The sequence below is a fragment of the Etheostoma spectabile genome, chromosome 11 (genome assembly GCF_008692095.1).
Source record: "Etheostoma spectabile isolate EspeVRDwgs_2016 chromosome 11, UIUC_Espe_1.0, whole genome shotgun sequence".
NCBI classification, from domain to species: Eukaryota; Metazoa; Chordata; class Actinopteri; order Perciformes; family Percidae; genus Etheostoma; species Etheostoma spectabile.
Genome location: NC_045743.1, coordinates 5949758 through 5963535, shown reverse-complemented (window position 1 = coordinate 5963535; position 13778 = coordinate 5949758). Strand labels below are relative to the sequence as shown.

General features: G+C 39.2%; 1 protein-coding gene across 1 annotated transcript in view; it reads right to left on the bottom strand.

Annotated features, from left to right (window-relative positions):
• Positions 1-12178: 12178 nt before the first annotated feature.
• Positions 12179-13778, bottom strand: part of col4a1 (collagen, type IV, alpha 1) — a 47068-nt gene continuing 45468 nt past the window's right edge. Inside the window, 1 exon segment of the mRNA XM_032530323.1 lies at positions 12179-13669. Within this exon segment, the coding sequence (XP_032386214.1) occupies positions 13588-13669 (82 nt within the window). The 3' untranslated portion in view covers positions 12179-13587.

The window sequence follows — 13778 nt, the reverse complement described above, 5'->3', positions numbered from 1 at the left end:
TATGTTATAAAGTCAACACTGAAATTGAAAGGATATAGTTTCATATCGCTCAACCCTCCCCTTCCTCATCTTTCTTACTTTCACTCCACTTCCCTCATCCTCTCTACTCACTCCCTTATATTGGTTGCAGGCCTGCAGCTCTTAAATATTTACCATTTCAGAATGATAAGCGTCCATCTTCCTCTGTCACAGTGATTCAGACATATCTCCATGTTAAAAAAAGGGTTCTTGTGGGTTATCTTCAGAAAGTCTGGAAGGTTCGGTGCCATATTTCTCACAACACACATTTGCTCTGGTGCGGTGGGTGGAAATCACAGAAGATCACATGTGTAATATACAGTAGGGTAAATAGTCAAAGGCTGGCTGTGTGGGTAATGGCTATATAGGAGTAGTGGAGTGGTTTTGGCAACCATGGGGGTGGGAGGATGTGAGGGGGTGGACTGATTGCCAGAGAAGACAGGAAAAATCCTCCTTGTGTACTTGACACCCCCTGTTGCTCTAACAACTATGGTTGTCTACATCCCAAATCAACAATATTGGACCAAAACATCCTTACACACCAAGCCATCATACAACATAAGGTTTCTTTCCTCATAATCTGTAAGAAATCAGAACTCAGAATCTTTAACCTACTGCTTCAAGCCAATAATTCCTTCTTAGTCATCCATCCATCCATCCATCTTCATCCGCTTATCCGCTATCGGGTCGTAGGGGCAGCAGCTCCAGTAGGGGACCCCAAACTTCCCTTTCCCGAGCAACATCAACCAGCTCCGACGGGGGGATCCCGAGTCGTTCCGAGGCCAGGTTGGAGATATAATCCCTCCACCTAGTCCTGGGTCTTTCCTGAGGCCTCCTCCCAGCAGGACGTGACTGAAACACCTCCCTAGGGAGGCACCCAGAAGGCATCCTGACCAGATGCTCGATCCACCTCAACTGGCTCCTTTCGACGCGAAGGAGCAGCGGCTCTACTCCGAGCTCCTTTCGGATGACTGAGATTCTCACCCTATCTCTAAGGGAGACTTGTACCCTCGATCTCGTTCTTTCGGTCATGACCCAGCCTTCATGACCATAGGTGAGGGTAGGAACGAAAATTTCCCGGTAGATCAAAAGCTTTGCCTTCTGACTCAGCTCTCTTTTCGTCACAACGGTGCGATTAACGGAATGTAATACCGCACCGGCTGCTCCGATTCTCCGACCAATCTCACGCTCCATGGTCCCCTCACTCGCAAACAAGACACCAAGGTACTTAAACTCCTTCACTTGAGGTAAGGACTCATTCCCTACCCGGAGATTTTTAGTCAGTAAAATAGAATTTTTACATTGTCAGTGTTTTTACCCACAGACACCAAAATACTGAGTGTGGTATGGCAATTTCCATTTTCCATGACATTTTCCTTGTTGCCAACAAATCCTATAATTATTAAATTAATTTACGCATGGTTTGTGTAGTCAAAGCTTGATATAGTTTATTCCTCTGTGCCATACACCTCTACAAACATTCTGATTCTGATTCTGATGTTCCTCTGTTACAATTAACATGAGTTAATTTCACGTAAATATGTAAACAGTACTAATATTCCAAATATTCACTAGAGCACCAAATGTGTGTTGATTATCATTGATTGATTCCCTAAGTAAGTGATTTTTTTTAATAAAAAATATTATATATTACACGTATCTATACATTTTATATATTTTTTTTACTATATATTTTTAACCTATTTGGGATGAGAGCCGCAGATGGGGTAGGGAAAGTATTTAGAGAGATTATTGCTTCACTGGTTTATGCCTTTTCATCTGATTCATTGACAAATACATAACATTTTCAATAGTGACAGCTTTATCCTTAAAGAAACTCTCTTTAAGACACCACACTGCATCCCAATAAAACATGTACAACATTACTGGGCAACACATGATTTCATATCTTTGTAATCATTTTTAAACACATTATGTATCCAGCAGTGTGGCAAATAGGAACATGGTTTAGAGATCTTGATCAATTACTCCAAAGTGAATCATTGGTTTAATTTAGATCATGGTAATTGATAAAGATTGGGCCTAACTGTGCATACATTAAGCACAATTCTAAATGTCAGATATAATGATTGTGTTAGACAATTAAGAGAGGAGTGCACTGAGTAATGAAACCCAGTCAGACGTTTTGAGATAAGGGGACAGGGTGCTTGAGGTCAGACCGATGGCGTTGAGGCTTTTGTTCCTGTAGCCTCATATTTCATTAGTATATTATGCTGTTTGCACATATCTGTAACAAATTTGCAATTATAGTAATATCCACCAAATTCCTAGCTGTAAATCTTGCTCACAATACCTGTTATCTATATTTTGTATTCATAGGACAAACCCATCTGTAAAACTCTGTTTATAATAGTATTCTTTTCTATATTTATTCATTACATATCCATGTCTTGCACTTACGGAACCATTGTATATCCTGCACTTACTGCTATTGCACTTCTGGTTAGACCCAAACTGCATTTCGTTGCCTTGTACCTGTACATGTGTAATGACAATAAAGTTGAATCTAATCTTGAATCTAATCTAATACTTGTGTCTACAATGTCTATTTCCATCAGTGTGACTGACACTGTAGCACAGATCTTTATTTAGATTCATACATTAATTCTCTGTTTAATGGGGTTTCAACAAGAGGGTAAGAATAAGGACTAGTTAATGAATACCTTGTAGATACAAACATTGAGTGTGGTGTGTGTGTGTGTGTGTGTGTGTGTGTGTGTGTGTGTGTGTGTGTGTGTGTGTGTGTGTGTGTGTGTGTGAGTGTGTGTGAGTGTGAGTGTGTGTGTGTGCGTGCGTGCGTGTGTTTGTGTGTGTGTGGTCATGTGGATTCGGGTAATGGAATGTATATTCACACACACTATACTATGTAGGTAGAAAAACTATTAAAGTGAGTTCAATCTGCATTCATTTGCAAAAGATGTTCTGGCAAGATGACATTAAATTCCAACCAGAATAATCAAAACATCAATGGCAGTGAAATGCTAATGGCTGTGTGAAAGAAGGATTAAACCTCCAAAAGCATTGTGGTATTTGTTCAACGCATGGGTGGCCTTGCATAGAGAATAAATTAGGCCCTTGCATAGAGAATAAATTAGGCCTATATATGAAAGAGTACATAGGGGAGAGTCATTAGATTTTCATTTGCATTTGGTTACCTTTGGGATCTACGAAATAGCTCTCTTGCAGGTTGAGATGGGCCTTTACTTTGATACGCAAGAAATTGGGTGGCTGACAATCCGAGCTATCATGTGTGACGGTACTGAAATAAGAGAATTTTACTGTACCACTGCCTTCCACGATTTCACTTGTCTTCATCATCAGCAATGCCTTTACTTTAGTTACACGCTGTCAACCTTTAATACATACAGACTAGACACAGCATGGGTCTATCAGAATCAATTCCGTTTATTTGGGAACTTTCAGTCAAGAGAGCCTCAAAGCTAATAAGCAGGCCTCATATGCACTGGCAACAACATAGCTGTGTCTTGTGAAAATAATATGAATCTTTAATTAAGATGAAAGGATCAGACATCTCTTCCACAACTCCATTTATAACAGATACAAATTTAGAAGATGATTGTGATGATAAACCTGACCTCTTAATATGTCTGTGTTAAATGCTGCAGGCCTGAGGAGAGAGACTGTGACAAAGGACAGAAATGGACACACGAACTAAGTTCATGACCAAGTTCATTTTCTACTTTATGTTAAGCATCTAAATAGGGTTATTTAAAAAAAATAACATTTGAATTACATTTTTCTTTATAATACTGGAAAGATGAGGAGCCTGAGTCTTCTAGCATTACATCATGTATGTTGTCATCTGGTGTATATTCAAGACAGTGTTTCTGCGGTCTAATTTTAAAGGTGCAATATGTAATACTGATAGCTGGTGTTTAAAATAGTTACTGCAGTACAAATTCAAAATACTGGAGAGAGTCGTCTCCCCTGCCCCCCCTTCTCAAAAGTTCACGGAGGTTGCCAGGCTGAGACCGCAGCATCCACAACAATGTTGCTAGACGCTTGTCGCACATAGCCAGACTTTACTTGGCAGGACAGCAGAGTAGCTAACATTAGATGCTGGCTATATTGACAGTCATAAAAGCCTGTGCTCACGCGGAGTTCTGTACACAACTGACAGATACACTTCCTTGGCTTAGAATTACAGTAGGAACCGCTAAAATTTAAACTTAGCATGTTTCCTTAATATCTGATGATGCATTGGGGTCAATTTTGGATTTATTACAGTAAATACAGTATATATCGGACCTTTAAAACAAATTAGCTGATAAAAATGTGCATTGATTAGTTAGTTTTAAAATCTGCAAGTGGCAAGTCATCATTTTGGCTAACAAAATCAATGGTGGTTGGCCAGAAATGAGAAGACTACTTTTGTTTATTACTGAATTAAATCAAAGACCCGTTGCTTTAAAGACTTTTCACACATTTCTAGGATAAATCCGCCATTGCCGGGATTCTAAACTGCATTCTAGAATTGAAGGTTTTAGAGACTAGCAGCAGTAACTAAGGGAGGTGGGCCTTAGCAAAGGGTCAGTTTAATAAATGTTAAGTAGTTCTTCAGTGAATTTCAGTTCAGGCTAATATAGGTTGGTTTTTGTTAGCAGATTTGTGTGCAAAAGTGAAGTGATAATGGCAACTGGGTCAGTGAGTAAATCAAATACTGGCAAACCATGTGTATGCCACTACGTTGTTTTACCTTACAGTTTGTCAGCTGATAGATGAGCAAAGGAGTCAGTAATAGAGACTGTAAACATGAAACACAATAAAGGCCAAAAGTGTCCCTTATCTCTCTGGAGAAGTTTACAGTTACATTTTTTATGTTTCTTTCCCACTGTTGCCCATGATGATGGACCACAAATAGGTTGGAAACACACATGCTATCTCAATTGTGACGTTTACCAGCAAAGGCAAAGTCTTTAGAGCTCTGCGGCATCCTTCACACATGCTGTCACCATAGTGCTTCATATATGTGATTTTGTGTTTAATCCGGAATCCCTTGAGACATTGAAGGCCAGCCACGGTCTGTAATATTGTTGAGCCAGCATGTGTTGCCATGGTGTAAGCACATTTCCTGACATGTTCAGACCACTGCTGAAAAACAGCTAACTCCCATGAGGGTCCACAACTGTGTGACAGCATGTGTGCCTGTGAGCTTGTGTGTACATGCGCATGTGTTTTTGTTGATGCAGGTGTTACTCTGGCCTTCACAGAGGCTAATGGAAGGGTCCATTAATACCACAACAACCGTGTTATTACTCTAAATACTTGGTCTGCTGGTGTGATGATAGCTTTGTTCAATAATTTAGCAGCTGCTGAGAAAATCAACAATCCAATTTTCTAAAAAAGCAAACAATATTGTAGGCAATGTCATCAGATAATTGGAGCACTACTCACATCATGTGCGGTTTGCATCGCTCTACTCAGAAGTTCAGTACAGCCTGTGATGCAGTCTACAGTATGTAAAAGTGAAATGGCTTTATTTTCCACATTTTATTGGTATTTTATTTTCATTGAAAACCTTAATTGTTGAGTATTCTCAGCGCTAGTAGGGGTTGCTTGTTAGCTTCAGCATGCATGGCCCTTTCATCTGATGTAATTGGGCTTCTTTTAGTGGGTGCCCATTTGTTAATGATGCTTGTGGTAAGTGATGACTTCACTCAGCATGTAAATGAAGCAGCCAAGTGAGTGAGATATTCCTGTATCCAGCTTGTAATATTAACTGAGGTAATTTAGCATGAAACACAGTTAAATGTTATTTACTACGTAGGATGTGCTGTTATAGATTTATGTAAGTTACGGTGTGGTCTTTTAAACACCAATGTATACTGTGCAGTGAGAGAAGAGCTCTCCACCAATCCTTTACATGATGAAGTGACATTAAGACTGATGGCAGTGTCACACCTAATCAATTGTGCATTTCTTCACAACATATAGTTTAATAACCATTATATAGTAATTTACAATATGACGTGACCAGACCATAAAAACAGGAAAAAAAATGTTGCCATCACTTTGGTTCATCATGAAGTGAAATACTGGTCAGCCATGGATGAGACAATTACATCCTCCAGATTTGCGCTTACACAACAATACACATATGGATCATTTTCAACTAATCATGTCTGTTCTTTATTGACATATCTGCTTAATTACAAGAAGGAAATGCTGTGTTGTACTAAACATATCAATTGAACTATGAGTCTTCACACCCTTAGCTGCTAATGTTCACACAACACCCACAATCCTGTTCTTGCTCTTGGAAAGAACAGTACCTATTCACCATTCCTCATTTGTGAAAAGACCAGACCATACAAAGTGTCTCTTTTTCTCCGTGGGTTAACACTGTAAACGTGAACTGCGTGTATAAGCAAAGAATAAGAAGACTCCAGTGCTGCTCTGCCTGGCTGAAAGGCCCTTGTTAAAAACAGATGTTCTGTGCAGATTAATGAATTTATGGAAGTGAAAGAGTTAGATTAAGAGTGATATGGCTGAGATGAATAAAGAGAAAAGACAGACTGAGAGTTATACTGGAAAGCCTCCCACAAATTCACTCCAACTCTTCCTCTTGTGCCCACGCACTCTCTGTTACTGTGACGTCCACTCTTCCTTTTCACTCCTCCGCTCTGCTGGGAGGCGTTCTGGTCACCTCTCATTCATACACTGCCACGCTATTTCCATATTTCTGAGTGGACACTGTGCATTGAGTTGAAATGTCTGTGGTGGAGGAAGAGGAGGTGCAAGAGGAAGAGGAGGAGGAAGCACCATGTTTGGCTTGATCAGATCATATTCCTGATCATGCTGAGATCGTGATCAGACCTCACATGAGAGCCAAGCTCTGCAGATGGAATTATGTCATCTTTGTACATGGGAAATTGAGGCAAGATATGATTGTCATTTTCTCCAATCGCTACTACAGTCTCTCTAATAACAAAAATAGTACAATTGTATCATTTTTTATTTAAAATCAACAAGTATTTAAACCATGTTCCTCCCTTCCAGGTCCATATTATACAAACACCAGTCGGATGTTAATCCAGAATGGTCAACAGCCTACCAATGATTCTGAGAAACAACGTATGCAGTGCCACACAAGTTTGCTGATCTCACTACTTACTGGGAAAGGACAGTAAACTCTAGGGTATTATTTTACATTTAGGGAGGACTTCTACTGCAAACTGATCAAGGTACTACAATTATATTCTTCACTAATGAGAGCAGTGTGTTCTTAATGTCATGATATTTATGTGTGAAATACAATGCATTGAGCTAAACAGTGCATTGAGAAGGTAATATTAGGTAATAAATTGTTTCATTCCGGCTTACACAGTAACAATGTGTTACATGTTTTATCTGTTTGTCAAGCCATTTTGACACTGATGACTGATGCACTTGATTTAAATGCTAATGATTGTGTGAATTGTATGAATGTGCCTCACACTCAAACAGACATGTCTTTATAGTATGCTGTTAGTAATTAATTGTACTTTGTCAGTTTTCTTATTCTTTTTTAAGGCAAACTAATTGCAGATTGTCTTTCAGTTGGTTCCTCTTTTAGATCATATTATGGTGGGGGGGAGAAAAACTGAAAAAGCACATGTGCAAATGTATCACCCTAAAACAGGAAAGAAAAAAAAAAAACTCAAACCTATTGCACCAAAGTGTGAGGCCTTGGCCACAGGGTCAAGCTTGTTACAACCCTCAGACTCGCAGACTAATGAATTAATTGAAAAACAGCACTGCACTGCAGGCACATTTGAGGCCATGTTGCCACAAAGTGTTTCTTTAGTATAAAGAGGTTCTAATAAAAACTGCTCAGAATGAGGTATATGTCTACCTCCACTTTATTTGATACTATATTTTGGGAATTTGGGTAAAAAATCCCTATATATACTGTAAGTCTTAAGTGGTAAGATGTTGAAGATACTCGATAGTTAGGGGCAACAAATGCTAAAATAACAGGGGGTGGCATGTCTCCACAAAAAAGTCTACTAATGCCTGTACTGTAACTAAATCCCACACATAGGAAGACATGGAATCTTAAAAGGTTCAATATGAATACAGGTTAGCACCACGTCCAGTCAGAAGGAAACCTCAAGACACGATCATTCAGTCACAAACCAGCTGGTGAGGAAACCAGGAAGGAACACATTTCAAAGGTGCTGCCAATGGTCTATGTGTTAGAGCTAATAATGGATCTGCAGAAGGATGGAAACATTAACCAGGAAGCAAAGGAAGGAGTAAAGTGAAGGTTTACAGCAGGTTTTTGCCTTGTAGGCCCTTTTTTCTTTCCTTTTTCTTTTACCTCTTCACCAGCTGAAGTAGCAATGCACAAATAGCAAACACTATATTTACATTAAATATGATAATTAGCAATATAGTAAACTAGCATATAATTAGTGGTATCATTGATTTATATTATGTCTAACAGAATGTAAAAGAAGCAGTATGTCTCCACATGCTGATGCCGTGAAGGTTATTTTGAAATGAGCATTGTTTTTAAGGCAACCAGCATAACAACAGGCACCGTGCCCAGTCCCAGGATGTTCAGCATGTGCAGGATATATTAAAGTACCTATTATTATGCTGTATCTTTTATAACCATTTGCTTACAGTAATATCTTGGATTGATCACACATTGTAGACTATGTAATGTAAGGTCGCATCAAATGGAATCTAAAATATTTCAACAAGGTTATTTTATAGATTTTAACCACTTTTGCTATGTTGACTTTTACAAAGATTATCCATTGAACTTTTGCAGACTGTTAAATTGTTAAAGAAAGAAAATGAACTGCTAATGACTTAAAGATTTACACATCTTAACATCAGTTGATATTGCTGAAAAATGTTGGCATTTTTAGGCCTTTATTATTAACAGGACAGGTTAGAATTGAAGGGAGAGACAGAGAAAGGAATGACATGCAGCAAAAGGGCCGCTGGTTGGAAGCGAACCCGTGGCCGCTGCGATGACTGAGCCTCTGTATTTGGACACATGCTCTACCAGGTGAGCTAATGAGGGAAATTTCTAAAAACTTTATCTCCTCTTACTTATCTATTTAAAGTATGTATTATACTCATAGTTTAGTATAGTTTATCAAGTATGTTTTTGTGGTTTCATAAAGACTAAAGGACTGACTCCAGAGTTGTCAAATTATTTGTCCTCCAAGCAGAAAACAACACTCAAACCCCTGCACACCGATGCTCCACCCACATATACAAGACATGTTTTCATTCAACTTGTCTGATTAGACCTCTTCTCAAGATCACACTGGATTTGTGACCCATTTGCTTTTAAACACAAATGGAACCTTATTTGTGTGCTTTGCAAAAAGTTCAATCACATTGAACATTCACACACAAAATCCAATGTCCAGCCTGTTTAATTGTTTATGCCTGGTTTACATCCTTGTTTATATCATATCATTGTGGGTATGCAGGGTTCTTTAACAAAAAACAGATATAAGTACCATTTCTGTCACTGGATTTGTGTATGGGTCCAGCTAGTCTCGCTTTGCCAGACCCTCCTCCAAAGAGCTCTGAAGGAGGGTCTGGCTACTCCACATAGCAATCGGGGATGGGGGGGAAAAAGTGCTCTGGTTGGCATTGACAATGGCATTGCTTTAAACCAATCAGAACCTTCATGGGCGGTGCTAAACTCCGCACAGAGCCGCTGCAAAATATTCTTGTGAGAGAAAACTCAACTTGGACAGTCTAGCTTTAATTTACCATGCAGAGATCTGAGGAGCAGTCAACAATAGTCCAAATCCACCGAATTTATATTCTGTCTGTTCACCAACAGCCAATGGGATTGGTTAAGACCCTGGCCTACTCGACTGTACACATTGAGCTTACCTGTTGGCAGGTGAGGTACCACAGAGACTAGGGGGAAGACAATCACTCCATGTTATTAGGTTCTCTCCAACTACAATGTTGCAGGTACCTGTAGCTTCTGATATAAACAAATTCTGCTTTGAATGAAAATGGACAGATTGTGGTAACAAAAAGTTGAAACTGAGTACTTCTCTTTCTGTGTGTAAGAAAGAAAAGTTATTTTATTTAGATTGTATGTCTGTGTAATCCCCAGAGTGATGCAAACAGCACAGGTAAGCAAAGTCCCTCTCTTACAATTGTGCGAGAGTGTGTTTGTGGGTGTTTGCCCCAGGTTGGCTTCTTTTCCTTTTTGCGTTGCATGCTGTGTTGCAAGCTAATCTGTGTTTGGCACGGCTCAGATCAAGGGGGTGTGGTAGTGGAGGTTGTGGCCTTTGTGATTTATCCACTCAGGAGAAAGATCAGTGTCGGGGTTGTACTAACCTGCCAACATGCACTGTGTTGTAAACACATTCTGAAAAACCTTACATATTAAATTACAGGAACTTCGTGGAGTTCTCTTTATCAGTTGGACTTGTACTAATAAACTCTTTTCAGATTTAGGCGAGGGTCAAAGCCAGTCCCTAATTGAAACCTTTCATGAGGAAAAAAACCTGTTTATTATCAGTAGTAGTAGGAGTATTAGTAGCATATAGCCTAATAATATTATTAGGCTATATGATCAATTTGCTGGCGGTCAGTGAGTTTGCTCTTTCATAAACAACAATATGGCCAAAATATTGCACTCAAATTTGACCAGCATGAGCCCCAGGTTTTACAAGGTGATTGCAGTTCTTAAGTCAGGTCTCAATTTAACACTGTTAGCAAATAACTAATAGGATTAAAACTTTTAGAGGTTAATATTTTAAACTCCAAAGCCCCTGAGCAAGTCTAAGTGTTGACCCTAATCACTTGGCATTAATGTTGTGTGTATGGGAATAATTTATGTGCTTCCTTTTTTTAAATCAGATTTGTGGAAACCACGTTCTCATGAGCAGATTTACACCTAGGTTTTAAAATTCCATACTTAAAATGACATTTTATGAAGTAAAAAGAAAGGAAGGTATACTTCTAAGCAATGATGTTTTCTTTCCAACGGCAGCTCTGCAAAATAACCTCAGGAAGGAACTTGTTTTGGTTGAACATGTGTACGTTCAAAGTTGTTTTAGTCGTGCAACAGAAAACTCAGAGTGGACAGATAGTCTAGCAAGCTGTCTGGATTTACCTTGCAGAGATCTGAGAAAAGGTTAACCCCAGTCCTCGTAAATTGACCAGAATTTTAAATGCCAACAAAATAAAAGCCCAAGGCAACGGATATCCGGCCTAAGTGTGGAATTTTTGTTGGCAACGGAGTAAACCCGGAAGTGAAACGGCGTGATTATAGACTAGACATAATCTACCACCAAATTGTAAGCACGAACACCAGACAACAACTAAATCTAAGATAACTTTTCAATAGTAAATGCATCTGTGAAATAGGCTTACGCTTTCAAGCATCACTTCAGATGTAGCTAAGCTTATTAGGTAAACGTATCACCTACCTCTTGTGTTACAAGCTGCTACCCGCTATATCAGCAGAGGAACCGTTTTCAGCCACTTGTCTGTGAGCTTAGCCTTTGCCCTACCTGCAGACATCGCAGCCTTGCAGCAATTGATTTTGATCAGCGTCAGTTGTACCTGTCATTTGACCATTTGGCCTTTTTGTGTTGTATGGGCACTCAGTGTGACTCTCGACTGGGTGACCTTGCACTTGCTGGTCAAAGGTCAAGGCCTTGTTAGACATGTTTATGAAGATAGCCAGGGGTCAAGGACTGTGTTTGTCTGTCCTAGTGACAAGAGCGGAAACAAGGGATAGGATTCCGGTAATAGATGAAAGATGAGAGTAGAGATGAAAGGAGGGGTTATCTGGTCCTCCACGGAGCGTATTGATCTGTTTGTGTTTTCATGGGGTAAATGGGTTTGTTGGCCACAGTCCCGGCAGAAGTGCTGAGGTATTGGCTGCATCGCACCGTGAAAGTGTTAGCGCAGAGGCTGCACTTAAATTAGGGTTCAAGAATTTGAGGTCAGCTCTTGCTGCCACTTGTTGGAATAATAAGTTGCTAGTGGCAAGTAAAAAACAAAAAAATATATGAAAAGCTTGAAGAACATGAATCAGCAACTTACCTACAAAGTGTGCTGGTGCTGCCCTGCTGTGGCCTTTTTAAAGAACTGAATAAGAAATCTCTATCACATTTGATACACGCAAACCAAATGTTTGTTTATTTATTTAAGATTATCCTCACTGTAATCAAGTGACTACTACTGAATTGTACTTCATGGAGCATTTCATCACAACCAAGCACACAAGACTAACAAAAACTGGTTACAGTCAGTGTAGAGTAACTGCTGCATGCATTTTAAATCTCTAATCTATAAAGCTCTGAAAAGGGACATAGAAACTATGTTTGGGGTCCAAGAGGCCACAGTTATAAATACAGTCCTCGTCATCTGTCCGTGTTTTACTCTAATGCATAAAATGATGTGATGAATCTTCACTCTTAGTTTTGCGTTAAACCAACAGGTGTAACAAAAGCAATTCACAAATGGGAACAGTCAAATACATGAGCAAAATAGAAAGTACATATCATGTGTAAGTACTGTATATATACATGTGCATTTCTTTGGGATCAGAAACATTTGATTTATGTAATGTGAGAAGAGTAAATCTTTTAACACACACGCTTCCAAACACAATTTTCTGACAAAGTAAAAGTAAAGAAAAGGTTTTTTTGTCTATTTCACTTTGTGCATCTGTCTGGGATTATGTCAACAACAGGGTTGTTCAACAACATATATGCAGACATCATGAAAAGCACTTCCAAGCAGCTCGAATCCATTCAGATATGTACACTCACACAAATACACACACACGTCAATGCTCTTTCAGTGCTGTTTTGTATGTTAATAAGACGCTGATTGTCAGATGTTGAAATATTGTTTTTAGATCAATGGAATCTCCGATACACTCAAGTCCAACATATTCTCATAAATCTTATAAATAAAAATGGACTTAATAACACAAAAAGTATTTCAATAATAACCTGAGGATAGTATGTTGAAGTATGCTAGAGAGGAATGCATTATATGTACAACAGAGTGACAGTTATATATCTGTGTTGGCAACATTACAGTGATTTAGCAAATGGCAAGCGTCTGTAACCAGTGGTAAGTCCAATCCTTTACATTAGTATGTTAAACAAGTTAAAATTTATAATAATATGTGGCTATAATCTTTGAATGCTGTGGCACTGGTAGGGAGGGGAAAAAACAAAATGGAATAAGGCAGATAAGTAAAATTGACTAGCACCTGACTCACATAAAATTAACACCAGTTTACCAGTTTAGGGGGCATAAACTCAGTGCAGTGGTAAACCGGGTGCAATTCTTTAGAGACATGTTGTGATCATGTTGTGTACTGCATGGAGCAAAGGCCACTTGGTCTCTGTGTTCTGGTTTGTAATGTTCAATCTCCGGCTGTTTGCAAACCACATCTCTGTCCCTGTGCACTCACTCATGCAGGGAAATAGCACCATCGTGAAAACAGCACGTTAAGCCAAGTCAAGGACGTCAGCGGACGTGGTTTTGCTTGCAGGTTGGGAAGGAGGACTCTGGTGTTATGGTTTATGTTCTCTTCATGCACACCTGACAGCGACTTATGTGTGTTCGGAGACTGCCTGCTTTTAGCGTTGTGGGGACAGGTTTCCTGGAAAGAGGTAGAGAGACAAAAACACCAGAAATACATCTTTATTACCAAGCTCATAATGTAAATGTGGAAGAAATGTGATAATGGCAAAAAAAATTAAAAGTAACAT